The 26,397-nt window shown below is 44.8% G+C and overlaps 2 protein-coding genes and 3 non-coding genes across 10 annotated transcripts in view; 1 reads left to right on the top strand and 4 right to left on the bottom strand.

The window, feature by feature from the left end:
* Positions 1 to 552: 552 nt before the first annotated feature.
* Positions 553 to 10,539, bottom strand: LOC103244571 (uncharacterized). Of its 2 annotated transcripts, XM_037982655.2 has the most exons (4): positions 10,002 to 10,539; positions 9,506 to 9,610; positions 8,190 to 8,275; positions 553 to 772 (listed from the first exon to the last, which is right to left on the bottom strand). In XM_037982655.2, the coding sequence occupies exons 1-3, from the start codon at positions 10,388 to 10,390 to the stop codon at positions 8,233 to 8,235; spliced, it is 537 nt and encodes a 178-aa protein (XP_037838583.2). In that variant the 5' UTR covers positions 10,391 to 10,539; the 3' UTR covers positions 553 to 772; positions 8,190 to 8,232. The 2 variants fall into 2 exon arrangements, with proteins under 2 accessions (XP_037838583.2, XP_037838584.2); XM_037982656.2 differs by lacking the exon at positions 8,190 to 8,275.
* Positions 7,986 to 8,075, bottom strand: LOC119618690 (small nucleolar SNORD12/SNORD106). The gene has a single exon (XR_005235060.1). It is a non-coding gene; the product is annotated as a small nucleolar SNORD12/SNORD106 (small nucleolar RNA).
* Positions 8,352 to 8,442, bottom strand: LOC119618689 (small nucleolar SNORD12/SNORD106). The gene has a single exon (XR_005235059.1). It is a non-coding gene; the product is annotated as a small nucleolar SNORD12/SNORD106 (small nucleolar RNA).
* LOC119618691 (small nucleolar SNORD12/SNORD106) lies at positions 9,688 to 9,778 on the bottom strand. The gene has a single exon (XR_005235061.1). It is a non-coding gene; the product is annotated as a small nucleolar SNORD12/SNORD106 (small nucleolar RNA).
* Positions 10,540 to 10,590: 51 nt separating the features above from the next.
* The window catches only part of ZNFX1 (zinc finger NFX1-type containing 1), a 32,210-nt gene continuing 16,403 nt past the window's right edge, over positions 10,591 to 26,397 (top strand). The window contains exons 1-6 of one of the 5 annotated variants that reach the window (XM_037982653.2): positions 10,591 to 10,696; positions 12,810 to 12,910; positions 16,927 to 18,735; positions 21,980 to 22,111; positions 23,367 to 23,515; positions 24,961 to 25,110. In XM_037982653.2, the coding sequence (XP_037838581.1) occupies positions 12,850 to 12,910; positions 16,927 to 18,735; positions 21,980 to 22,111; positions 23,367 to 23,515; positions 24,961 to 25,110 (2,301 nt within the window). In that variant the 5' untranslated portion in view covers positions 10,591 to 10,696; positions 12,810 to 12,849. Of the gene's footprint in view, positions 10,697 to 12,105; positions 12,213 to 12,254; positions 12,275 to 12,761; positions 12,911 to 16,926; positions 18,736 to 21,979; positions 22,112 to 23,366; positions 23,516 to 24,960; positions 25,111 to 26,397 lie in introns of those variants that run through there. The other 4 variants (XM_037982649.2, XM_037982652.2, XM_073005947.1 and 1 more) reach the window with 4 other exon arrangements.

The following is a 26,397-nucleotide window of genomic DNA, read 5'->3' on the forward strand; positions in this document are numbered from 1 at the left end:
GTGAGTCGAGATCACTCCACTGCACTCCAGCCTGGGAGACAGAGCGAGACTCCGCCTCAAAAAAAAAAAAAAAAAAACTTTTTAGAGGTCCCATCTTTGAGGTGATATTTTAAGATACTTAAAATCATCATTGATAAATGATACAGCCTATATTTGCAATTTTCTATGAAGTTTATAAACACAAATACCATAGCCCAAATCATCCTTACTCATCTCATGCAACCATTAAGGCCCAATACCCACGATTTAACATATACAGTCTTGCACAGGTGTAAGCATACAAGTGAGATACCTTTGTATTGACCCTCTGCGTCTCTGCCCCTGGAGTTCGAATTCTGGCCCAAGTGTGCTTGCTTATTCTTAGGTTTCCAATGCAGAAGCCAATCATGAGGCACTTAACACCTGTGGAAAGCCATGCTTTGCCCACAGAAACCAACTGCCCACTAGGGTGATTTTCCCCTCAAAAAACTAACACCAAATGAAACTGCAAATACCCAACTACTACTTGTTATTCCTGTTCAATGGTTATCTCCAATGGCCAAACAAACAGCATTTTGATTTAAAAGATTTTATTTTCTTTATCCAGGTAGGCAGTTAGAAATTTCAGCAAAGTCTAACAATGACATTTTTCAAAGTGGGCACAGCCTTTTAAACCCAGGCTATGTATACAATAACCTTGTGGAACTGGTTCAGCCAGATCTTCACTTTCATGAAAGCACAGGGTCTGTTCTTTTCTTTCCAGAGGACTCCTCTCATATTCCTTCACCAGTTTCTAAGAAAAGAAGGTGGATTACAATCAATGCTCCATTCTGGTCTATAGTGCTTCTTGTTGAGGGTATGAAAATACGTATGTGACTAAGACCTGGTCACTCCAAGCCCATCCCCTTTATCGGTACAGCAAAGTACTGATAAAAGGAGCAGGGAAACTTCCCAGTCTCTAATAAGACAACTAATTCTGTACTTTTATTGAATCCCATATTGTACCTGTGTTGGCAAAATGTTTAACCTTCATCTAAAAATGACTTCATGTCAGGCCGGGCGCGGTGGCTCAAGCCTGTAATCCCAGCACTTTGGGAGGCCGAGATGGGCGGATCACGAGGTCAGGAGATCGAGACCATCCTGGCTAACATGGTGAAACCCTGTCTACTAAAAAATACAAAAAACTAGCCGGGCGAGGTGGCGGGCGCCTGTAGTCCCAGCTACTTGGGAGGCTGAGGCAGGAGAATGGTGTGAAACCGGGAGGCGGAGCTTGCAGTGAGCTGAGATCCGGCCACTGAACTCCAGCCTGGGCGACACAGCGAGACTCTGTCTCAAAAAAAAAAAAAAAAAAAAAAAAAAAAGACTTCATGTCACAGTAAACACAGAAGACAGAAACCCAGAATGAGGACACTACCAGTAAAAATCTTTTAAAGGATGAGAAGCTGAGCAGTGGGGTGTGTGGCTGTAGTTGCAGCTACGGAGGATATTGAGGCGGAAGTTTCCCTTGAGGCCTTGAGTTTCAAGCAATCATGCCTGTGAATAGCTACTACACTCCAGCCTGGGTAAACGTAGCAAGGCTGCAACTCTACAAAAAAGTAAAACATTAGCCAGGCACGGCAGTGCGTGCCTTTAGTCCCAGCTACTTGGGAGGCTGAGGCAGGAGGATCAAGGACGCAGTACGCCATGACTGCACCATTGCACTCCAGCCTGGGTGCTGGAGAGACCCCATTTTCTTAAAAGAAGAAATTGGATACCTTTGTGTTCATTCAAGAGACAACCCAAAAGTAATGTGTACTAAAGACATTTTAGGGGCAAGTAAGGATACTTTAATAAAGTTATACCAGGCTTAGGATCTATTTAACATCTTAGAGGGTCATTTTATATACAAGAAGTCTTATTACGTGAATGTTGGACTTTAGTGAACTATGCACATTCATACATCCATAAACAAAATACAGTTAGTATTTTGTTTCCATAAACAAAATATAGTCAGTTAGTGATGAATCATCACTAACTGACATGAACTACAATTTCTTTTTGAGGTTTTGGTTTTTTTATGTAAAAGTTGGAGAATTATCACGAGCCACTCATCTATGATGGCAAGCTTTGCAACACAGGTATTTGGTGAAAGAACTTCCCTGTGTTAGTGCAATTTATTGAGTGATTGTAAAGGTCAGCAGAAGGAAAGCATACAATCATGTCTCAGACCACAGTATGCTTATCTGCTATAAATTCCAGCCATGTGACCAGACATGGAGGCAGTGTCCCCAAGGGACACAGAAAAGGAGTGGTGTTACTTTCTCTTTAAAGGGGGTGGAAGGTGTAGACTTCAAACATCTGTCTCTGCTATGTCTGTCTCTCCCGGGTTCGCTCACTGACAAAGCTGCCATGTTAACAGGCCCATGTAACAAGGAGCTAAGGTGGCTCATGGGCAGTAGTGTGAGGAATCTTACACCTGAACCTCACAAGAATTAAGTAAATTGACTCCCAACTTAAATACAACTTGGAGCTCCTTATCTAAGTGCATTGGCCAAGGAAAATTAGCTCCACCCAATGTTCAATCACTTTGTCATCCTTTCTTACAAGACTGTTAGGTATGATGGGTTTCTCTTCAAAGTTTAACTTCCTTGTTCTTTGGTCAACTTCCTCATAGTTCCCACTCCTGATTACCCATTCTGTAAACATTTCTCCCACCAATTCCAACCTGTAACCCGCATCTGTTCCTTATTTGGAAAAGTCCCCCTTACTCCTAGCAACCAGCTCTGTAAACTGCTCTTCCCACTGCTGTAACCCACACCCCTCCTGTTTAACATAGCCAATCGGCCCCAACACTCTTCCCCTTGAGGGAAGTGCCCCTTGGGAGAGGAGGCATCGGCGTCATAAATGCCCCCTTAACCAGCTCAGAAGTCCCAAATCTAAAAAAACACTCAAGCCCTTGTTAAGATGACCCTTATGAGGTAGCAAATCAAATTGATCAATTTTTAGGACCCCAATTGTATGCTTGGGCCAAGCTTATGTCCATTTTAGGCATTTCCTTCTTAGAAGAACTATGATCCATAGTGTTGCTATGGGAGTCTGGGAACATGAACACCCTACCGGTCAAAATGTTCCTGCTGCAGGGCAAAAATTCCCAGCCCAAAATCCCAGTGGAGTAACAACGCAGCTCACCGAGAAAATGAGAGACCTTAGAGATATGATAGTTAGGGGAGTTTGGGAGTCAGTATCCTGAACTGAGAATATTTCCTGAGCATTCAACATACAAGGGATGGGTGAAGGACCCATGGAATTCCTAAATAGGCTTAAAGAACAGATGAGACAATATGCAGGTTTAGAAATGGAAGACCCACTGGGGCAAGGGATGCTAAGGCATTTTGCTAAGATTTGGCCAGACATCCCTAAAAAAACTACAAAAGATAGAGAATTGGAAAGATCGTCCCAGAGACAAACTTCTTAGAGAAGCATGTAAATAGGGACAAAGAACAGCAGAAAAAGGCAAAAATCATGCTGTTTACCTTACAACAGGGAGCTCTGCAATAGGAGACACAAGGAAGTAAAACTTATAAACCCTCTAGGCCACCAGCAACCAAACTCTATACAAGGAGTAAGGGAATAAAACCTGGAAGTCACAGTGCAGGACAGGGAAGAGGGGAAAACAATGTTTCAAATGTGGAAGAGTAGGTCACTTTAAAATGCCCCAAATGGGAAAAAGAGAAAAAATATCATTCCACTTACGGCCTTTGAGGAAGAACAGGGAGGTCAGGGGCTCTGTCTCTTTTACCTGCATCCCACCAAGAGCCCTTGATAAATTTAGAGGTGGGACCCAAATGTGAACTTACAACCTTTTTAACAGATTCAGCTGCACCTCACTCCTGTTCCCTCCCATCTATCACCTATTCTTCAGAAGAACTTTCTATCTCAGGGATAAAAGATTTAAAGCAAAAATCTTAAAAAGACAGAGGTCAAATACAAAACTCGATCAGCCCATGTTAAATTCCTGTTAGTCCCTGAGGCTGGAACTAACTTATTAGGAAGAGACTTAATGCTAAAACTAGGTATAGGCTCACATGTTGGCCCAGAGAGATTCCTCATCTCATTAAATCTACTTACCACCACAGAAGAAAAATACATTTATCTTGATGTACGGGCAGGAAAAAGAAATTAGGGAGGCTGGGCGTGCTGGCTCACGCTTGAAATACCAGCACCTGGGAGTCCAAGATGGGCAGATCATGAGGTCAGGAGTTTGAGACCAGCCTGGCCAATATGGTGAAACTCCATCTCTACTAAAAATACAAAAATTAGCTGGGCGCAGTGGCAGGCGCCTGTAATCCCAGCTACTCAGGAAGCTGAGGCAGGAGAATTGCTTGAACCTAGGAGGCAGAGGTTGCAGTGAGCTTAAGATCACACCATTGCACTCCAGCTTGGGTGACAGAGCGAGACTCCAACTCAAAAAAAAAAAAAATCAGAAAAGACTTCAAGTCACTCCAACGCATATAAAGCTAAAGACCCCAGGGGAAATAGTAAGAAAAAGGCAATATCCCATTCCCCTAGAGGGCAGAATGGGCTTAAAGCCTGGAGTTGAATGTCTCATTCAGGATGACTCCCTGAACCCTAATGTCCCCCTATAACACCCCAATATTACCTGTAAAGAAATCAGACAGGTCATATCGACTAGTACAAGATCTCTGGGCTATCAACCAAACAGTCCAGACTACCCACCCTGTTGTCCCCAATCCTTACACCATCCTCAGCAGAATGGTTCAGAGTAATAGATTTAAAAGATGCCTTCTGGGCATGCCCCTTGGCTGAAGACAAGAGACATACTTTTGAGTGAGAAAAATCCTCATTCTGGATGGAAGCAGCAGTACCAATGCAGAGTCCTACCCCAAGGGTTTACAGATTCACCTAATTAAATCAGGACTGCCCCTCGGAAAGATACTGGCCTCTCTATGAGAGGACTGCCTTATTTACACTCTACTACTGACATTCCTACCTTTGAAACAAAGGATCAAATTATATACTTGGTTTTATCTTCCACTTTCTCTTCCCTCAGAACTAAAGGTCTTTTAGCACAGATGCCACCTTTACAGTTCCTGGCACATCAATACCAGCCTGGAGATCACATCCACATCAAAAGCTGGAAGGAGGAAAAACTTGAGCCAGTTTGGAAAGGACCATACCTAGTACTCCTAACAACTGAAACAGCAGCCTGAACCGCCGAAAAGGGGTGGACCCGTCATACCTGAGTCAAAAGAGGATCGCCATCTTCAGAGTCATGCGCTATTGTTCCAGGACCAATTTCTACCAACCTAAAGCTGAGAAAACTTTAACCCTCTTATACTGCCTTTTCTTTTTTCCTCTCTCTACCGTCAGCCACCTTACCATTAATGTAACTAGATCAAGCTCACCTCAAACCATCACGTGCCTGTCTTGTCATACCCTGTGGGGATCTCCAAAACCAGAGGCAGCTGGCCTCCTCAGAAAAGTATATCTGCCGTTCCAAGATAAATTCTAAATCCTCACACGACCCTTGCATGGGAGCTGCAACATTAGGGATAGACCCCATGAGATCTTTCGAAATGCGCTTCATTGCTCCTCCATCCCCTTCTTCTAAACAAACACCCAATGACAAAACCAAAGTGACCATTGTAGAGGTTAAAGATCTAAAGCAAACTCTACCAACTGTAACAGGGTACCAAGATGCAAATGCCTGGGTGAAATGGATTAAATATTCTGTCCACTCTCTAAACAAAGCGATTGTTATGCTTATGCACATGGTAAACCAGAGCCCCAGATTGTCCCCTTTCCACTCAGATGGTCCTCCAGCCGCTGAGGCATGAGTTGCATGGTAGCTCTCTTCCAAGACCCCACAGCCTGGGGCAATAAGCTATACCAAACTCGCTGCTGTTCCCTGAAGTCCCCTGAAGTCCGACACCCTGCAGGTCAGCCCCCGAGGGTCATCCAGCATCCCTCTTTCCAATGCCAATTTTACCTGTCTCTCTCACAGGGGGAGAACTTGGCATTCCTTGGAGACCTAAGGAGATGCAGTGAGCTTAAGCCCTTCCAGGAGCTTACCAATCAGTCGTCCCTTATTCATCCCCTAGCAGATGTACGGTGGTATTGTGGTGGACCATTACTGAATACTATGCCAAGTAACCTGGAGTGGCACTTGTGCTCTAATCCAATTGGCTACTCCCTTTCACCCTGGCATTTCAACCAGAAAACATAAAACATAAAAACAAAACATCGTAGAACAATGTATGTCCCTCGTGACTCTCATGTTTATATAGATGCCACTGGAGTCCCACGAGGAGTGCCAGATAAACTTAAGGCCCTAAATCAAATAGCTGCAAGGTTTGAATCCATGTTGTTCTGGTGGCTAACTCTAAATAAAAATAGATTGGGCCGGGAGCAGTGGCACACGCCTGTAATCCCAGCACTTTAGGAGGCTGAGGCGGGTGGATCACGAGGTCAGGAGTTTGAGACCAGCCCGACCAACATAGTGACAACCCATGTCTACTAAAAATACAAAAAATTAGCCAGGCGTGACGGCACACGCCTGTAGCCCAGCTACTCAGGAGGCTGAGGACGGAGAGTAGCTTGAACCCGGGAGGTAGAGGTTGCAGAGACTGCACCATTGCACTCCAGCCTGGGCGACAGTGAGACTCCAACTCAAAAAAAGAAGAAAAAAAAAAAAAGTAAGCCAGCAACATTTCATTAATTATACTAGGGATGCTATTAAGGGAATAGCTGAACAATTAGGGCCCACCAGTCAAATGGCCCGGGAAAACACAACAGCATTAGACATGACACTAGCAGAGAAAGGTGAAGTTTGTGTCATGATTGGAACCCAGCGTTGTACTTTTATCCCTAATAATACTGCTCCTGATGGAACCATAACAAAGGCACAAGGACTTACTACTTTATCCAATAAGCTAGCTAAAAATTCTGGAATAAACGACCTCTTCACGAATTTAATGGAAAAATCGTTTGGCAAATGGAAAGGATTTACGTCCTCAATCATCACCTCTCTTGCCATCAGTTCATTCTTGCAGGAGGCTGTATCATACCCTGTATCTCAGAATTAATACAAAAGCTTATTTGAACAGCTATCACCAAAATCTTCCTCAATCCTTCCTCGCCTTATTCAGGTAAGTTTCTAATTTGAGGACCAAGAGGAACAAAGACATGCTAAAAAAAAGTCTCAAGAGAAAGAATTATAAAAATCAAAAGGGGGAAATTGTTAGATACAATGGGTTTCTTCCTTATTCTTAAGGTCAACTTCCTCATACCTGCCTGCTCCTAGTTACCCGTTCTATAAACAACTTCTCCGGCCAATCCCAACCTGTATCCTGTTCCTTATTTGGAAAAGTCCCCTTCACTCCTAGCAACCCGCTCTGTAAACAAGTTTCCTGCCCTTCCCACAGCTGTAACCTACACCCCTCCTGTTTAAAATAGCCAATCAGGACTAGTTTAGATTGTGCTGTAGACTCTGGCCAATGGGGATAGAACACAGAAACAGGGACTACTTGCATTAGGGATAAAAAATGCCTCTCTTTTGTTTTGTTGGGTGTGCTCTTGCCAGGAATGCTAGCAACACCCTCCAGCAGAAGTAAATTTGCCTTGCTGAGAAATCTTGTGTTCCAGTGCTCGTTTTCTTTGCAACTCCAAGCTCTTATTTTCAACAAAGATCTATTAATACCAACAGGCCAATGTCAGTCCTAATGACTTATTCTTCCAGTTTTACACCCAACTTGGAAATGGGTCCTGAAGTTAGGCCCAGTTGGACAAATTTTGCTGTGGGGTTTGACAGCTAGAAAGCAGAAACCTCACCTGACTGAATCAAGCCAAGATCAACACACTGGTGCACGTGGCTCCCAACCTATAGGAAGTTAATAGATCAAAATAAGCCATCTGAATGCTGGAAAAAAGAGAAGCCCAATTCCCATGAACAAGCAATAATCTCTGATAAAGATAAGCAGAAAACAAAGATATGAGTTATTACTGGGGCCAATGCATCAGACAAAACTGGCCAATAGTGTAGAGATCAACAGGGTCGATCTGATGGGGAAAGAAGCTGTATCATCAGCTGCAAAGGCCACATTTGAGTCATACAGGAAGTAGGGTGACAAACCCACACTGAAAAGCAGCTACAACCCCCTCCATAGAGCCTATGTCTACTCAGCCAAGGAAGACATGTTGGCACCACTTACCGGTTTTATATGTATATATATATTCTATTCCCAACACCCGCATTCATCCTGGTTCAATCAAAGCCTGGTTTTGGCCAACAATAAACCTGAAATTAAAAAAACAGAAAAATGAGCTCCCATCAGTTAGATGCCCAGGGGAGATGGGACAAAGGAGCTACTCAAGCTGGCATATCAGACAGAAACTGGCTTAGAAAAGTTAGATCAACATGGTCGATCTGTCGGGGAAAAAAGCTAAGTCATCATATATGCCAGCAGGAAGTTCCTGAGTGAGGAGTAAGATTTAGTTGGTATGTTTGGTATCTGCAAATCTGCATGCAGGGTTTAAGCACCACTGTGTTGTATCCTGTAACTGACAATAATTTAGTAGACAAAACACCCGTCTTCGGTGCTTCCACTCTATTTGAGTATATAGGCCCATGATAGAAGCCAGCGTGGCTGGAAGACTTGAGGAAGTAGTCGGCATTTACTGAGTTGGGAAGTGAACGAGTGCCAAGAGGTTGCATTTTAACACAAGTTACCTGACAAAAGAACAATCTGGAACAATAAGCTTCACATGTGTTCCCATGAAGCCCAGACTTTATAAATGCCTCACTCCTGGACTCCAGCAAAAATATTAGTTATGTAGTCGGGCACTGGTTTGAGGGGCTAGTTCAACAGAAAAACACATTTGGCTTTCCAAAATATGTCAATAAATCACCCCTCCACTTGGAAATTTAAGTGCCCAACACACAGGAAGAATGGAATCCAAAAAGATGTTTAAGTGGCATTAAAATGTTGAACGCCTTTTCATTAACAAGGTTCTTCCACTTTAGGCATTTCTCTTAAACCTGTTTCTTCACCAGAAACCTAGGTCCAATAGTTAAGTTGTCAGAATAAAACATTCATAACATTTTTTTTTTTTTTGAGACGGAGTCTCACTCTGTTGCCCCCGCTGTAGTGCAGTGGCGCAATCTCGGCTCACTACAACCTCCGCCGCCCGGGTTCAGGCAACTCTCCTGCCTCAGCTTTCCGAGTTGCTGGGATTACAAGGGCCCACCACCACGCCCAGCTAATTTCTGTATTTTTAATAGAGACGGGGTTTCAACACGTTGGCCAGGCTGGTCTCGAAATCTTGACCTCAGGTGACCCACCTGCCTCAGCCTCCCCAAGTGCTGGGATTACAGGTGTGAGCCACAGAGCCCGGCCGTCAGAACACTTTAAATACCTAACGGGTACTCGATAAACACTGCTTTATTAAATCCCACCTTTTCCCAGGAAGCTAAAGCTTCTCAAAGCACGTGTTTTCTACAGTAGGCCCATAGGAGACAAAGTCTTACTCGTCAGGAGATCGAAGGTTGTAGATGTCTGCACGTGGCTTCCTTGGAGGCCCAGTGGTGACTCCCTCCTCCAAAATCCATTCTATACCCGCTGGCTGCTCTAACCTGTGAACCAACAAATAAAGGGCGTCAACCGCCATCTTCCCACGGTCAGAAATGAACTCAAGACCAAGCCTTTAGAGGCCGATGTATCAGAACTAACTGGCAAAATATAAGACGTCAGCATTGTCGATCTGATGGGGAAAAAAGTGAAAAGTCATCATTTACACCAGCCAAGGGCTTCTCAGGCCCGTGCAGAAGGCACTGGCTTTTCCAGCTCTATAAACTCATTTCTCCCACGCCCTTAAGGCCTGTTTGGGATCAGAGCCGGAGAAGCCACGAGAGGCAGATTAGGGCTGGCCGCGGAGACGACGGCACAAAGAAGGGAAGGGAGGACCAGGGGTCTCCAACGAAGAACATGGAGTTTCCACTCACCACCCACAAAACGGGAACTCACGGGCAGGACAACAGCGTATGAAGCCTGGCTGTAAGCCATACAACCCCGACACCCCGAGCGCCCCCGACGCAAAAGAACGAATGGGCGCCTAAACCTCCCTTATATAACCAAGGATGGCTCTCGCACCTGCGCACTGGATCCGAGGCGTTCTCTTTTCCGCCCGCTCCGCGCGGGCCCCCCCTGGGAAATGTAGTCTCGAGCCGCACAGCCCGAGGCGCTCTAGTAGTTGTCAAGGCCGCATCTAGTCCCGCCCCCTTCCCTGTACACGCTGGGCCACCCGGGCTCGTCTGCTTCCCCGCGATGTCGCGCTTCACACGCACCAAAGCGCTCGACGGGTCCCCCTTCCTCTGGGGCCGACTGAGGCCCGCAAAGGCTCTGGGCGCAGTCATCCCGCCCCCTGCGGTCCGCTCCCCTCCGCCGCGCCCGCCTGAGCCCGCCGGCTCCGCCGCCCGGGGGAGCTGAGGTGACGCCCTCCTCTAGGGCGGAGGCGCAGGCTGTGCCTGGGCCAGGCCCTCGCGCTCTCCACCCGGGGCCCCCGCCTCCTCCTTTTCCTCCTCTGGGCCGCCCGCCCGGCTCCGCCCTGGGTCTGCGGGGAACGGAAACCGAAAGTGCGCGGCGCCGGGCGGGGCCACCGACCTGCCTGGGCCGAAGCCCCAGCACTCGCCGGCGGCAGTGAAAGGACGCGCCGGAGCCGGGTGAGTGGCCCCGCAACTGCCCCTGCCCCTGCCTCTTCCTTGCCCCGCCGCGACCCCCGGCGCCCGCGCCGCCCCGCCACTGCTTCTGCCCAGAAGACCTGTCACCCTCTCAAGCCCTCAGCGCCCCTGTCACCCGCTCAGAGCCCCTGGCCCCTCAGCGCCCCGTCGCCCCCTCAACCCCCAGACCCCCGTCACCCACTCAGCCTTGTCACCTCCTTAGCCCCCGGGGGCTTCAGCACCCACTCAGAGCGCCTCTCAGCGCCCCGTCGCCCCCTCAGACCCAGACCTCCATCACCCACTCAGCGCCCCGTCACCCACTCAGCCCCTGGCCCATCTCAGCGCCCCGTCGCTCCTTCGGCTCCCCTGTACTCTCTTTAGTGTCCCCATCCCCTCTCAGCTGGCCCGTCGCTCTCCCCAGCACCCCCGACACCATCACCGCTTCTGCCCTCAACACTTCGATCTCCTCTACCCCCAACCCTGTCTGTGCCCTCCCTTCTGCCACTAGCACCCCCTCATTCCTCCGGCCTCACCACCTGTCACCTTATCAATCCCCCTCTTCTACAAAGCACCTCGGCACCCCCTTCAGCCTGCTCCCTGCCCTCCACCTCCGTCCTCAGCAAGCACCCCCAGCTGCTCCCTGCCACCCTCTCCGGGAGGCCCCCATAACCCCGCCACCTCACAGCCTTGGCGCTCCCTGACCCCATAACATTTCCATTAGGGACAGTGGGGTTCCCCAGGAGCCTGGAGATTTTCCCCAAACCCAGCTCTGCCTCCGGCCTCAGCCTCCTGCGTCCCACCCTGGTGATGACCAGCCCCTCTCATTCTGAGCCCAGGCCAGCTTGATCATCACTGATTTTCTTCTCCGTGCCCTTTAGGCCTTGATTCACCCCCCAAAAAAACACTTCAGTCTGTTTTCGATCCCAGCATTTCCTGTTCATATCTACTCCTCCCTTCCTTTCCTTGCCTTTTCTTTTTAACATTTCTTTTTTTCTTCCGTTTCTTTAAATTTTCTGGAGTTTCTATTTTAGCATTTTTCAACAAGGGGAAGAAGGAATTTTCCCCTCAGAGAATTGAAAATAAACAAACAAACTCTAAATACTGAGCCTGCGCCAGGAGGGCTGGGTTTGATAAGATGAGGGAGGGGACTTACCAGAGATATTCCCATGGGGAAGAAAAGAGACTCCTTTTTCAGATGAGGATCAAAGCTGCCCCTCATATAATGCCAAATGTAGTCACAGTTTCCAAGTATGAATATTTTAAAACTCGGTGAAGACCGTCTCAAAAATCCCTTTGCTGAGGACTCTGAGTCACCCACTCTTTCCTTAGACCCAGCCCACACAATGTGTATGAGTTGGGTTGAGAAGTTCCCTTAAAGGGGCTTCCTCTTCCTCTTATAGGAGCAGTGTCAAAAATCATCAAGGTAGAAGAATGAGGAGGAAGAAAGAATATCAGATTTCCAGTTGGTCCTGAGGAAACAGCACCTCGTAGTTGCCAAGCCTCCTGGTTATTGAAACGTGTAATTTCTTTCTCTTGATTCAGTAGAGCAGAGAGCTTAATCATTTGGCTCCATTCCAAAGAGTAGGCTAAGGGGATAACTGCTCACTAATTATTTATAAACTATAGGGTACTGCAAGCTATTTGGGTACTATGTAAGTGGCAGATTTGTAAATGCCAGATAGGGTGGTGACTACATGATTTTGGATTAACAAAAATGTACTCCTTTTTGCCCTGGCAACAATATTATCTGCTTCTTAGGAAAGGAAAATGAAACCTAGCAACTGATTAAGTAACTTGGCTAAAGGCATAAACGAAACAGCAGTTTTGAATGGGAATTGATGACATTCCCTCTACCCCAAGAAAGTGCAAGGGTAAAAGAAAGGGGAATTCTATCTCTTGAAATCAGCTAAATTGTGAATTTAATATTTTATATCATAACTGGGCATTTGCAGAGTTGAGCACTTGTGCTCTAGATTAAAATCTGTATTTAACCCTTAGTTAACAAATCATTAAAATGTTAACAAAGGCAGAAGGACTGGCTTGATGATGTTGGGGTTTTTGCTGCTAGATGCTGTGTTTCGAGGACACTGATAACTCAACATGTACAGTTTTCCAGATAACAGAAAGTAACGTGGAGGAATTCAGGTGACTCAGACATGGAGGAGAGAAGGCCGCATCTGGATGCCAGGCCCAGGAATTCCCATACCAACCACAGAGGTAAGCAAGGTTTCCTACCTAATGAGAAGGAAATTCTAGTAATAAGAAAAGGAAATCAGGCTCTCTATGAATGAGCAGGCCTACCTAAGATTATCTGCATCTCTCAAGTAAAGAATGACTATAGCTGGATGCAGTGGCTAAAGTCTATAATCCTAGCACTTTGGGAGCCTGAGGCAGGAGGATTGTTTGAGCCCAGGCGATTGAGACCAGCCTGAGCAACATGGTAATAGCCTTTCTCTACAAAACATATAAAAATTAGCCACATGGTGCTGCGTGCCTGTAGTCCCAGCTACTTAGGCTACTGGGGAGGCTGAAGTGGGAGGATCCCTTGAACCTCAGGAAGGGGTGGGTGCAGAGGGCAGAGGTTGCTCTGGACTGTGATCTGGCCCCTGCACTCCAGCTTGGGTGACAGAGACCTTGTCTCAAAAAAAAAAGAATGACTTATTTCTTAATTACAGCGTGAATTACTCTGAAAAATAGCCAACCCTCCGCTTTTCCTAAGAGAACTGATGAATGGATGCAGTTCACTGTAACAAAAACAGTGATAGAGTTTCAGAAAGGGAAGTAATGTTTGGTGTAGAGCAGCATCCAACAGAAACAATGTAAGCCAAGAGCATAATTTTTTATTTTCTAGAAACATTTTAAAACGTAAGAAGAAAAATGAAATAAATTTATTTATCTATTTATTTATTTATTTATTTATTTTGAGATGGAGTCTTGCTCTGTTGCCCAGGCTCGAGTGCCGTGGCACGATTTCAGCTCACTACAACCTCCACCTCCCAGGTTTAAGCGATTTTCCTGCCTCAGCCTCCTGAGTAGCTGGGATTACAGGCACCTGCCACCATGCCCGGCTAATTTTTGTATTGTTAGTAGAGACAGGGTTTCACCATGTTGGACCAGGATGGTCTCAAACTCCTAACCTCAGGTGATCCACCCACCTCGGCCTCCCAAAGTACTAGCATTACAGGCGTGAGCCACCGCGCCTGGCCTTGAAATTTATTTTTTAAATTTGATGACAATTTAATAAAATTTAGTAATTTAATAATGTCTTATTTAACCCAGTATAACCAAAATATTATCATTTGATTGTAATAATTGACTATAGTTTATTATCATACTTTAATAATTCACATATATTTATTTCCTTCAAATACTCATTTTAAGATACTATCAACATAAAAATTTTTAATGTAATGCTTAACAGTCTTTGGTACTAGCCTTCAAAATCTCCTGTGTGTTTTACACATCTTAATTCAAAGTAGTTACATTTCACAAACATAGCAGCCACATGTGGCTAATGCCTTTGTATTGGATAGTGCAGATCATGAATCCTAGTCACCAAAGCTAAATTAGTTCCAAGAGCATCACTCTACTAAAGGAATTATTCTGCTTGCTCAACACTTTCTAAAACTGAACAACCAAATGGATTCCTGTTTTTCCGGAAGTTTGCAATGTGTTTTCCAAAGAGTTTTAGTTGTGCAACAAGTGAGGAAGAACTATGGGCTCTTATGAGCTACGTGAATGGTTTGTTTTTTTGTTTTGAGACAGGGTCTTGCTCTGTTGCCTGGGCTGGATTGCCATGGCACAATCTTGGCTTACTGCAGCCCCGACCTCCTGGGCTCAAGCAGTCATTCCACCTCAGCCTCCCAAATAGCTGGGACCACAGGCATGCATCATCACGTGTGGCTCATTTTTGTGTTTTTAGTAGAGACAGAGTTTCTCCATGTTGCCCAGGCTGGTCTGAAACTCCTGAGCTCAAGCTATCTGCCTGCCTTAGCCTCCCAAAGTGCTGGGATTACAGGCATGAGCCACCACACCCAGCCATGAATGCTGAAAGAATAAATGATACGATTTTCCATTCTTCCATGACATAGAGTCTTCTAATCAGATAAAAATATTAAAAGTAGTACTTTCTTCTGATTTTCGGGGTAGTTTGAAAAGTAAATATGTGAGTAACAATTGTACAAATTTAGGGTTCAGTTGTAGATCATTTATATTTTACTGAATATTCCTTTATGTTGTCACATTAAAATCTCAGCCGGGCACGGTGGCTCACACCTGTAATCCCAGCACTTTGGGAGGCCAAGGCAGGCGGATCATGAGGTCAGGAGATTGAGACCATCCAGGCTAACACAGTGAAACCCAATCTCTACTAAAAATACAAAAAATTAGCCGGGTGTGGTGGCGGGTGCCTGTAGTCCCAGCTACTTGGGAGGCTGAGGTAGGAGAATGGCGTGAACCTGGGAGGCGGAGGTTGTAGTGAGCCGAGATCGTGCCACTGGACTCCAGCCTGGGTGACAGAGCCAGACTCCCTGTCAAAAAAAAAAAAAAAATTCTCTACAAAATGCAAAACAAGGGAAAGTGTACATAAATGGATTTAGTATCTGATGTCAGGAAATGGTATAATCATCTCAAATATAACATGCATTTAGAGCTTTTATAACTTTTTAACCAAATCATTGTATACAGTCATATTTTATTTGTTTTTAAAATCTCCATGTCATTCTGCTAAGTTAGGTCAGCCCCTGAATCAGTTTTAGCAAAAAGGAAAGTGAAAAAAACTGGACTTGGGTATGCTGGGCTTCCTGTATAAGGGTTGGTCATTGGTAAGTACTATGAGGGTGAAGGTCATGCTACAGAGAGGAAGAAAACTTGAGTTTCATTTTTCAGTTTCTTTCACAGTCCGTTAGCTCAAAAACATCTTAGTAAAGGAAACCCCACCTTTTTCTTTCCCATTCAAAGTGCATTTGCTGATGCTGGACAGCATTCAGGTAGTACTTCCCTTTGTAATATTTCACTTGATGTCTCTGTTGGCTGTGATAATTGTTTAGTGGTAGAACCAGTGGCCCCCTTAGAATCAATAGGATATTCCCAATTACTGCTACTAGTAATAACATTTATTGAGAGTTTTTAATGTATCCAGTACTATACTAAGCACTTTATAAACATTTAATCTTTATAAAAACCCGGCCAGGCACGGTGGCTTATGCCAGTAATCCCAGCACTTCCAGCACTTTGGGAGGTTGAGGTGGGTGGATCACAATGTCAGGAGTTCAAGACCAGCCTGGCCAAGATAGTGAAACCCCATCTCTACTAAAAATATAAAAATTAGCCGGGCGCGGTGGCGGACGTCTGTAATCCTAGCTAATTGGGAGCCGAGGCAGGAGAATCACTTGAACCTGGGAGGCAGAGGTTGCAGTGAGCCGAGATCACGCCACTGCACTGCAGGCTGGGAGACAGAGCGAGACTCCGTCTAAAAAAAAAAAAAAAAAAAAAAACGCAGAAACTGAGACTTAGAGAAATTATACAACTTGGCGAAGGTTATATAGTAAGGAAGTGGCCAGGCCAACGTTTGAACCAAGTCAGTTTGGCCTTTAAACTCATGTTCTGAGTGTTATTTTGTACTGGGATGAGATTAGAAGCAATGAGACATACTGTATGTATTTATTTTCTTTTTTTTTTTTTTGAGGCGGAGTCTTGCTCTGTCACCCAGGCTGGAGTGCAGTGGCGCAATCTCAGCTCACAGCAAGCTCCGCCTCCCAGGTTCACGCTGTTCTCCTGCCTCAGCCTCCCGAGTAGCTGGGACTACAGGCGCCTGCCACCACGCCCAGCTAATTTTTTTGTATTTTTAGTAGAAACGGGGTTTCACCATGTTAGCCAGGATGGTCTCGATACCCTGACCTCGTGATCCGCCCGCGTCAGCCTCCCAAAGTGGTGGAATTACAGGCGTGAGCCACCGCGCCCGGCCTATGTATTTATTTTCTAACACATACCAAATAACAAATGTTTATTCTTTTTCCCTTTTGCATCTTTTGGAAAAATAATATTTTCCTAACCTCTACAGCAACAATAATTATCTTTCATTTATCATATGACTTGGTAGAAACCATTTTTCTCATCATATAAAACCTGAGCTCTTTAGTTATTTTGGAAAATGAAAACATGTTCGTTGTTGTTCTGTTGGGTTTCCAACAGAACTTGGTTCTTGTGGTTACTCAGTATTTCATTGTGTTTAGGCCCTATGGATGGAGAGTTACCACCAAGAGCTAGAAATCAGGCCAGTAACCCACCAGCCAGTGCTCTCCGAGGAGGAGTCAGCCATCCTGGAAGGCATCCTAGGGCCAACAACCATCCTGCTGCTTACTGGCAGAGGGAAGAGAGATTTAGGGCCATGGGCAGGAACCCACATCAAGGAAGAAGAAACCAGGAGGGGCATGCCAGTGACGAAGCTAGAGACCAAAGACATGATCAGGAGAATGACACCAGGTGGAGAAATGGCAACCAGGAGTGTAGGAACCGCAGACCACCATGGTCCAGTGACAACTTCCAGCAGTGGAGGACTCCCCACCAGAAGCCTACAGAACAGCCACAGCAGGCGAAGAAACTGGGCTACAAGTTCTTAGAAAGTCTTCTGCAGAAAGATCCTTCTGAGGTGGTCATCACACTTGCCACAAGTTTAGGGCTGAAAGAGCTCCTTTCTCATTCTTCCATGAAATCTAACTTCCTTGAGCTCATATGCCAGGTTCTTCGGAAGGCTTGCAGCTCCAAAATGGATCGTCAGAGTGTTCTCCACGTACTGGGCATATTGAAAAACTCCAAATTTCTCAAAGTCTGCCTGCCTGCTTATGTGGTAGGGATGATCACTGAACCCATCCCTGACATCCGAAACCAGTATCCAGAGCACATAAGCAACATCATCTCCCTCCTCCAGGACCTTGTAAGTGTCTTCCCTGCCAGCTCTGTGCAGGAAACTTCCATGCTGGTTTCCCTCCTACCAACCTCTCTTAATGCTCTGAGAGCCTCTGGTGTTGACATAGAAGAGGAGACAGAGAAGAACCTGGAAAAGGTACAGACTATCATTGAACATCTGCAGGAAAAGAGGCGAGAGGGCACTTTGAGAGTGGATACCTACACTCTAGTGCAGCCTGAGGCAGAAGACCATGTTGAGAGCTACCGAACCATGCCCATTTACCCTACCTACAATGAAGTGCACTTGGATGAGAGGCCCTTCCTTCGCCCCAATATCATTTCTGGAAAATATGACAGCACTGCTATCTATCTGGATACCCATTTCCGGCTCCTGCGAGAAGATTTCGTCAGACCTTTACGGGAAGGCATTTTGGAACTTCTCCAAAGCTTTGAAGACCAGGGCCTGAGAAAGAGAAAGTTTGATGACATCCGAATCTACTTTGACACCAGGATTATCACCCCCATGTGTTCATCATCAGGCATAGTCTACAAGGTGCAGTTTGACACAAAACCACTGAAGTTTGTTCGCTGGCAGAATTCCAAACGATTGCTCTATGGGTCTTTGGTATGCATGTCCAAGGACAACTTTGAGACATTTCTTTTTGCCACCGTATCTAACAGGGAGCAGGAAGATCTCTGTCGAGGAATTGTCCAGCTCTGCTTCAATGAGCAGAGCCAACAGCTGCTAGCAGAAGTCCAGCCCTCTGACTCTTTCCTCATGGTGGAGACAACTGCATACTTTGAGGCTTACAGGCATGTCCTGGAAGGACTCCAGGAGGTCCAGGAAGAAGATGTCCCTTTTCAGAGGAATATCGTGGAGTGTGACTCTCATGTGAAGGAGCCAAGGTACTTGCTAATGGGGGGCAGATACGACTTTACCCCCTTAATAGAGAATCCCTCAGCCACTGGGGAATTTCTAAGAAATGTCGAGGGCTTGAGACATCCCAGAATTAATGTCTTAGATCCTAGCCAGTGGCCCTCAAAAGAAGCCCTGAAGCTGGATGACTCCCAGATGGAAGCCTTGCAGTTTGCTCTCACAAGGGAGCTGGCTATTATTCAAGGACCTCCTGGAACAGGTAAGACAAAATGTTTCAGAGTACATAAGGTCTGCTTTGTAAGATAAGCAAGGGACAGAGCCTTGACTCTAGATTTCTAGAATGTCTTCTTATTTACTTATTTATTTTATTTTCCAACTTTTATTTTAGGTTTAGGGGTACTTGTGCAGGTTTGTTACATGTGTAAATTGTGTGTTGCAGAGGTTTGGTGTACAGATTATTTTGTCATCCAGGTAATGAGTATAGTACCTGATAGGTAGTTTTTTGTTGTTGTTGTTTTTGGAGACAGAGTCTCACTCTGTCACCCAGGCTGGCATGCAGTGGCACGATTCCAGCTCACTGCAACCTCTGCCTCCTGGGTTCAAGCAGTTCTCCTGCCTCAGCCTCCTGAGTAGCTGGGATTACAGGTATGCGCCACCACGCCCAGCTAATTTTGTATTTTTAGTAGAGATGGGGTTTCACCATGTTAGCCAGGCTGATCTTGAACTCCCGACCTCAGGTAATCCACCCACCTTGGTCTCCCAAAGTGCTGGGATTACAGGTGTGAGCCACTGCACTCAGCTCTTGATAGGTAGTTTTTAGATCCTCACCCTCCTCCCACCCTACCCTGAAGTAGGCCCTGGTGCCTGTTCCCTTCTTTGTGTCCATGTGTACTCAATGTTTAGCTCCCACTTATGAGTGAGAACATGTGGTATTTAGTTTTGTGTTCCTTAATTTGCTTAGGATAATGGCCTCCAACTCCATCCACTTTGCTGCAAAGGACATGATTTTGTTCTTTTTCATAGCTGCATAGTATTCGTGGTGTATATATGCCACATTTTCTTTAATCAGTCCACCATTGTTGGGCATCTAGGTTGAGTCTATATCTTTGCTATTGTGAATAGTGCTATGATGAACATGTATATGCATGTGTCTTTATGGGAGAATGATTTATATTCCTTCCCGTTATATACCCAATATTGGGACTGCTATATCAAATGGCATTTCTGTTTTAAGTTGCTTGAGAAATCTCCAAACTGCTTTCCACAGTGGCTGCACTAATGTACATTCCCACCAGCAGTGTATAAACTTTCCCTTTTCTCTGCAACCTTGCCAGCATCTGTTATTTTTTGACTTTTTATAGTAGCCATTCCGACTAGTGTGAGATGGTATCTCATTGTGGTTTTGATTTGCATTTCTCTAATAATTAATGATGTTGATGTTGAACATTTTTTCTTATGCTTGTTGGCCATGTGTATGTCTTCTTTTGAGAAGTGTCTGTTCATGTCGTTTGCTCATTTTTTAATGGGGTTATTTAATTCCAGATATTAGACCTTAGATGGATGCAGAGTTTGCAAATATTTTCTCTCATTCTGTAGGTTGTCTGTTTATTCTGTTGATAGTTTCTTTTGCTGTGCAGAAGCTCTTTAGTTTAATTAGGTACCACTTGTCCATTTTTGGTTTTGTTGCAATAGAATGTCTAGTTAATAACATTCCTCCCGAAATGGGCATAAAAGTTGTTTATAAAGTAGCTGGTTATAGGGATTTTCCAATAGGAACCCATCGTCATGCATAGTAATAGATACAGGACTGCTAGAGGTCAAATGTAGTGAGATGTGTGATCTCTGCTTTATATAATTGGTTCTATTTTATATTGTTTTAACGTAAATAGTATCAAATATATAATAGCACTATATGTGAAGCAACATTTTGCTTGCTTTACATATGTTAACTAATTGCATCTTCACAACCTTGTGAAATAGAAACCATTACTAAAACCATTATACAGTTGGCTGGATGCAGTGGCTCACGCCTGTAATCTCAGCACTTTGGGATGCCGAGGCAGGTGGATCACAAGGTCAGGAGATCGAGACCATCCTGGCTAACAAAGTGAAACCCCATCTCTACTAAAAATATAAAAAATTAGCCGGGCCAGGTGGTGGGCGCCTGTAGTCCCAGCTACTCAGGAGGCTGAGGCAGGAGAATGAGGCAGGAGATTTTTGAGGACAGTGTCTACCTTACCAGCCTGACACAATGTGAGAATTTAGCAGGCCAGGCATGGTGGCTCACGCCTGTGATCCCAGCACTTTGGGAGGCCAAAGCGGGCAGATCACAGGGTCAAGAGATCAAGACCATCCTGGCCAACATTGTGAAACCCTGTCTCTACTAAAAATACAAAAATTAGCTGGGCATGGTGGCACGCGCCTGTAGTCCCAGCTACTTGAAAGGCTGAGGCAGGAGAATCGCTTGAGCCCAGGAGGCAGAGGTTGTGGTGAGCCAAGATCACACCATTGCACTCCAACCTGGGCAACAAGAGTGAAACTCCATCTCAAAAAAAAAAAAAAAAATAGAATGCAGCAGTTTTTAGTCTAATTAATTAATGAATTGCTATTTACTAATGAGCCTGTAACTCATTCCAATGTTGATTTCTACAAGTTTTCCCCTCCCATCACAAAAGCAAATCTACCATGTATATAAAAAGTATTTCTAAAGAATTTGCTGCAAGATTGGAAACAACATATATGTCATCAATAGAAAACTGACTAAAACTACCTTACAGCTGTAAAAAGAAAACGGGGGACAGGACGAGATTCTCCTGTGTATTGATAGAGAACGACCTTTTTCAAGATACGTTAAGTGGCTGGTCACAGTGGCTCAATCCTGTAATCCCAGCACTTTGGGAGGCCGAGACAGGCGGATCACGAGGTCAGGAGATCGAGACCATCCTGGCTAACACGGTGAAACCCCGTCTCTACTAAAAAATACAAAAAACTAGCTGGGCGAGGTGGCGGGCGCCTGTAGTCCCAGCTACTTGGGAGGCTGAGGCAGGAGAATGGCGTGAACCCGGGAGGCGGAGCTTGTAGTAAGCTGAGATCTGGCCACTGCGCTCCAGCCTAGGCGACAGAGCGAGACTCCGTCTCAAAAAAAAAAGATACGTTAAGTGAAAAAAAACGATGTAGAATGGTGAAAATAGTCTGTTACTATTACTATTTTAAGGAGAAAAGGGGAAGGCTAGAAAAAGAATATACATTTGTATTTGTTTGTATATACATGGATATACTACCACTGTAAAGTTACAAAAGAAACTGGTAACATTGATTGCTTCCACCCAGAAAACTGGGTGACAGAGTACAAGAGGGACTTTTCACAATATACCATGTATGCTTCTTAGATTTTAAACTATCTTAATGTATTAAATTAAAAAAACAAGATTTTGCTCTAAGTAATTAATTACTTTATTTAGAAAATGTCTAAATTATTAAATTCCTTTTTCCTTATTTTCTAGGCAAAACCTATGTGGGTCTAAAAATTGTTCAGGCCCTCCTAACCAACGAGTCTGTTTGGCAAATTAGCCTCCAGAAGTTCCCCATCTTGGTTGTGTGTTATACTAATCATGCTTTGGACCAGTTTCTGGAAGGTAATATTTATAGGCAAATTTGCTCTCTATCAAGATGTTGATGATTGAACCATCAGCAACCCAGTAGCTTTCTATTGCTCTTCGAACAAAGTTGACAGTCCTTATCATCACTTACATGGCCGTTTGTGATCTGTCCCAGCTGGACTGTGAACCACAGCTCCTACTTCTTAACCTTGTTCTCCCTAACCCCAGCAACACTGGTTATCTTCAGTTCCTTGAAAGCCTCTACGTCCTCCATTGGCCCATGCCATCCTCTTGCCTGGAATAGTTTTTCCCTCTCCATCTTGAGCTTATTCAACCTGGCTGGCCCTACTCATTCTTCTAGTCCCACTTTAAATCTCTCTTCTCAGGTGGACTTTTTCTGTAGCCCTGAAGTGAAGTCTCTTTTGCATTTTTTATTTTTTTATAATCTATTTTATGTATCTCTACCCTAGATGAGGATTGGTCCTTTTCTTGCTGTATTCACATATCCTGGCACATATTAGGCACTCAAAAACTGCTAAGTAACATTAATGGATGAATAAATATGCTTTTCCTGTATTTTTCATTCTTCTATACTGCTCTTTCACCTAGATAAATCTTTATTCTTAGAGTCTGAGTTTAAATATTAGATTCTTAAGAATAGATCCCTACGCCACCCAGACTAGGTGATGTCCCCTGCTACCAGTACTCACTACATTTATTGCTGTCGTATTGATTATTTAATGAGTAACTTCTTGCCAGAGACAAAGAAATGATAACAAATCAGAAACTGGGCCTGTATTTCTACTGCTATATCTTCAGAACTTGGCACATGCCTAGAACATATGAACAATCAGTAAATCTGCAGAGTGAAAAATATGTAACATCTCCTGGATGCTTGCTTTGTGCTGGACCCTAGCTAGGAGCTTTAAAGATTTTCTTTCATTTATCCAGACTGTAGCCCTATGTGGGAGATGTTGCCATCTCTAAATCACAGACAGAGAAACTGAGACTCAAGTAACTTGCCCCAGGTTACACAGCAATAAGCAGTAGAGCTAAGAGTTAGATCCCTAGTTGTCTGATTGCAGAACTTGTACTCTTTAAGCGCTATACTTTACTGCTCTGCAGGTCACATCTTCTCGGGGACCTTCTCACTCATTAATGGGGTAAATTTCCTTTAAGCACAAGTGTGTTCTCTAAGGAACCAGACTAGATCCCAAATACACACAGCTCTCACCTGAGAGAACCTAGCATAGCTCCTTTCAACTCTGCCGTGCTCCACTTTGCTCCACAGGCATCTACAAGTGTCAGAAGACCAGCATTGTGCGGGTGGGTGGAAGGAGCAACAGTGAAATCCTGAAGCAGTTCACCCTAAGGGAGCTGAGGAACAAGCGGGAATTCCGCCGCAACCTCCCCATGCACCTCCGAAGGGCCTACATGAGTGTAAGTCCCAGCTCTGAAATATCTGAGGTAACAAGAGGGACCTAAACAAGATAGCAGTGGCTTTCTGCGTAGGCAGCCGTAGAGGCTCCTCAAAGCTCTGGAGGACCCAGGTTCCTTTCAGCATTGTATTCTGCTAATCCTTTGGTATGACCTTTGCCTTCACAATCCAAGATGGAGAAAAGACAAGGACACACTGCCCATCCCCACCCTCCCTTAAGGCTCCTTCCCCCATACCACCCACAGCACCTTTATGTAGAGCCAACTGACCAGGGAAATGTCATCTTTTAGCTGGGCAGCAATGTGCCCAATCAAAATCTGGATTCTTATTACTAAGGAAAAGAGAGAGAACAAATATTGTGAGGCTTGAAGTCTCTGCCACAGTATTCTTGGCCTGTTTGTTTTTCTGTTGTGTAGGTTGAAAATCTCAAATCAGAAAATCCAAAATCCAAAACTTTCTGAATGCCAACATTATTTTTTTTCTTTTCTCTTTTTTTTTTTTTTTTGAGGCAGGGTCTTGCCCAGTTGCCCAGGCTGGAGTGCAGTGGCACAGTCTCAGCTCACTGCAACCTTCACCCCCTGGGTTCAAGTCATTCTGTTGCCTCAGCCTCCTGAGTAGCTGGGATTACAGGCACCTGCCATCACACCTGTCTAATTTTTGTATTGTTAGTAGAGACAGGATTTCACTATGTTGGCCAGGTTGGTCTCGAACTCCTGACGTCAGGTGATCTGCCCGCATCAGCCTCCCAAAGTGCTGGGATTACAGGTGTGAGCCACTGCGCCCTGCCCAACATTATTTCACATTTTGGATTTTCAGATTTGGGATGCTCAACCAGTAAGTATAAATGCAAATATTCCAAAATCTGAAACACTTCTAGTCCCAAGAATTTTGGATAAGGGATATTCAACCTGCATTCCTTGTTTTCTTTTTTTACTGATTGGTAGGAATCTTTCAGAGATTTTGATTTATTTTATTTTATTTTTTTTGAGACGGAGTCTCACTCTGTCACCTAGGCTGAAGTGCAGTGGCACCATCTCAGCTCACTGCAACCTCTACCTCCCGGGTTCAAGCAATTCTTGTGCCTCAGCCTCCCAAGTAACTGGGATTACAGGTGCTCACCACCACGCCCGGCTAATTTTTGCATTTTTAGTAGAGACGGTGTTTTGCCATGTTGGCCAGGCTGGTCTTGAACTCCAGACCGCAAGTGATCCACCTGCCTCAGCCTCCCAAAGTGCTGGGATTACAGGCATGAGCCACCACGCCTGGCCGATACTAGTTCTTTGGTTTCAAGACCACAATAATGTGCCTTGGGAAATTGGTTTGTTGACTAGTCTATTTATTCTCCCTCCTTACTGTCCTGTCTTAGCTTTGTTTTCCCTCAAGGCGAGGACTGAGTTTGGGGGATGATGATATTTCCTCATCATTTCTTTCCCTCTCTTCTTGGCAGATCATGACACAGATGAAGGAGTCAGAGCAAGAGCTTCATGAAGGAGCCAAGACCCTGGAGTGCACCATGCGCGGTGTCCTACGGGAACAGTACCTGCAGAAGTACATCTCACCTCAGCACTGGGAAAGTCTCATGAATGGACCAGTGCAGGTAGGGGTCATCCTGGGGGACACAAATATGTTTCTGGCCTCAGTACTTTGAGGTAGTCTCCAGGAGAATCATCAGTCCAAAACTTTAGCTGTTTGATAATCTGATGCTGCCACAATGTGCAAAGTTACCTTTTGTGATGAGAGGCAGCTGAATATGCTGGTCAGGAGCAAAACTCTGGAACCAGCCTGCTGGGTTTTAATCTGGGCTTGGCTCTGGACAAGTTACTTAATTTCCTGTGGCTGTTTCCTCTTTTATAAAATGAGGATAATAATAAGCATTAAGTTGAACCATATGAAATTGCCAATATCTATAATATTGATTTGCAAAAAGGCAATTTCTTACAGATATTCATTCTTACAGGATTATTTAGATGAGCAAGGTAGTATTTGTAAACTTATTAATTTAGTAACTGTACTATGTGTTTGTTAAATGAACAAAATCATAACCAGAGGCAAACTAGCACAGATAGAGAGAACTTGGGAGTTGATAGATATAGTCATGCAGACTGACTATGTGACTTGGGCTCATGTGATCCTCAGTGATCAAACATGGGTGATAATAATGCCTGCCTTCAAAAGATAGTGTAAGAAATAACTGAGACAGTCTGTGTAAAGTGGCGGGCCAGGAACCCAGTGAAATGGTAGCTTTATTATCATTAGGTTGCTGATTTATAGGATTACAAATCCAAAAGCTTACAGAGGTCATTCAGGTCTTACAAATAAGTGAAGCAATCTAGATTTGAAATATTAAGAAGCAGAGAGGACTGTGGCAAACTGGAACAGATGTGGTAGCAACCCAGCTCCAGCCATTTGTTGCCATAGCTCCTGATTTTGTCAAAATAGGCTGGAAATTTTTTTAAATTCTTTTTTTTTTCTTCCCCCCCGAGACAGAATCTCACTCTCTCACCCCAGGCTGGAGTGCAATGGCGCAATCTTGGCTCACTACAACCTCCGCCTCCTGGTTTCAAGCGGTTCTCTTGCATCGGCCTCTTGAGTAGCTAGGATTACAGGCACCTGCCATCATGCCTGGCTAATTTTTGTAGAGACTGGGTTTCACCACGTTGGCCAGGCTTGTCTTGAACTCCTGACCTCAGGTGACCCACTTCGGCCTTCCAAAGTGCTGGGATTATAGGCATGAGCCACCATGCCCAGCCCTTTGATTTTTAAAATTCTATGCAAGTCATGTTAAATGTTCCAGTTGTCCAAGGAGATGCCAGTTTGCAGCCTATGAACTGTTTTTTTTGTTTTGTTTTGTTTTGTTTTTTAACGATATAATGTTTCTTTTTTA

Source organism: Chlorocebus sabaeus, chromosome 2 (assembly GCF_047675955.1).
Source record: "Chlorocebus sabaeus isolate Y175 chromosome 2, mChlSab1.0.hap1, whole genome shotgun sequence".
NCBI classification, from domain to species: Eukaryota; Metazoa; Chordata; class Mammalia; order Primates; family Cercopithecidae; genus Chlorocebus; species Chlorocebus sabaeus.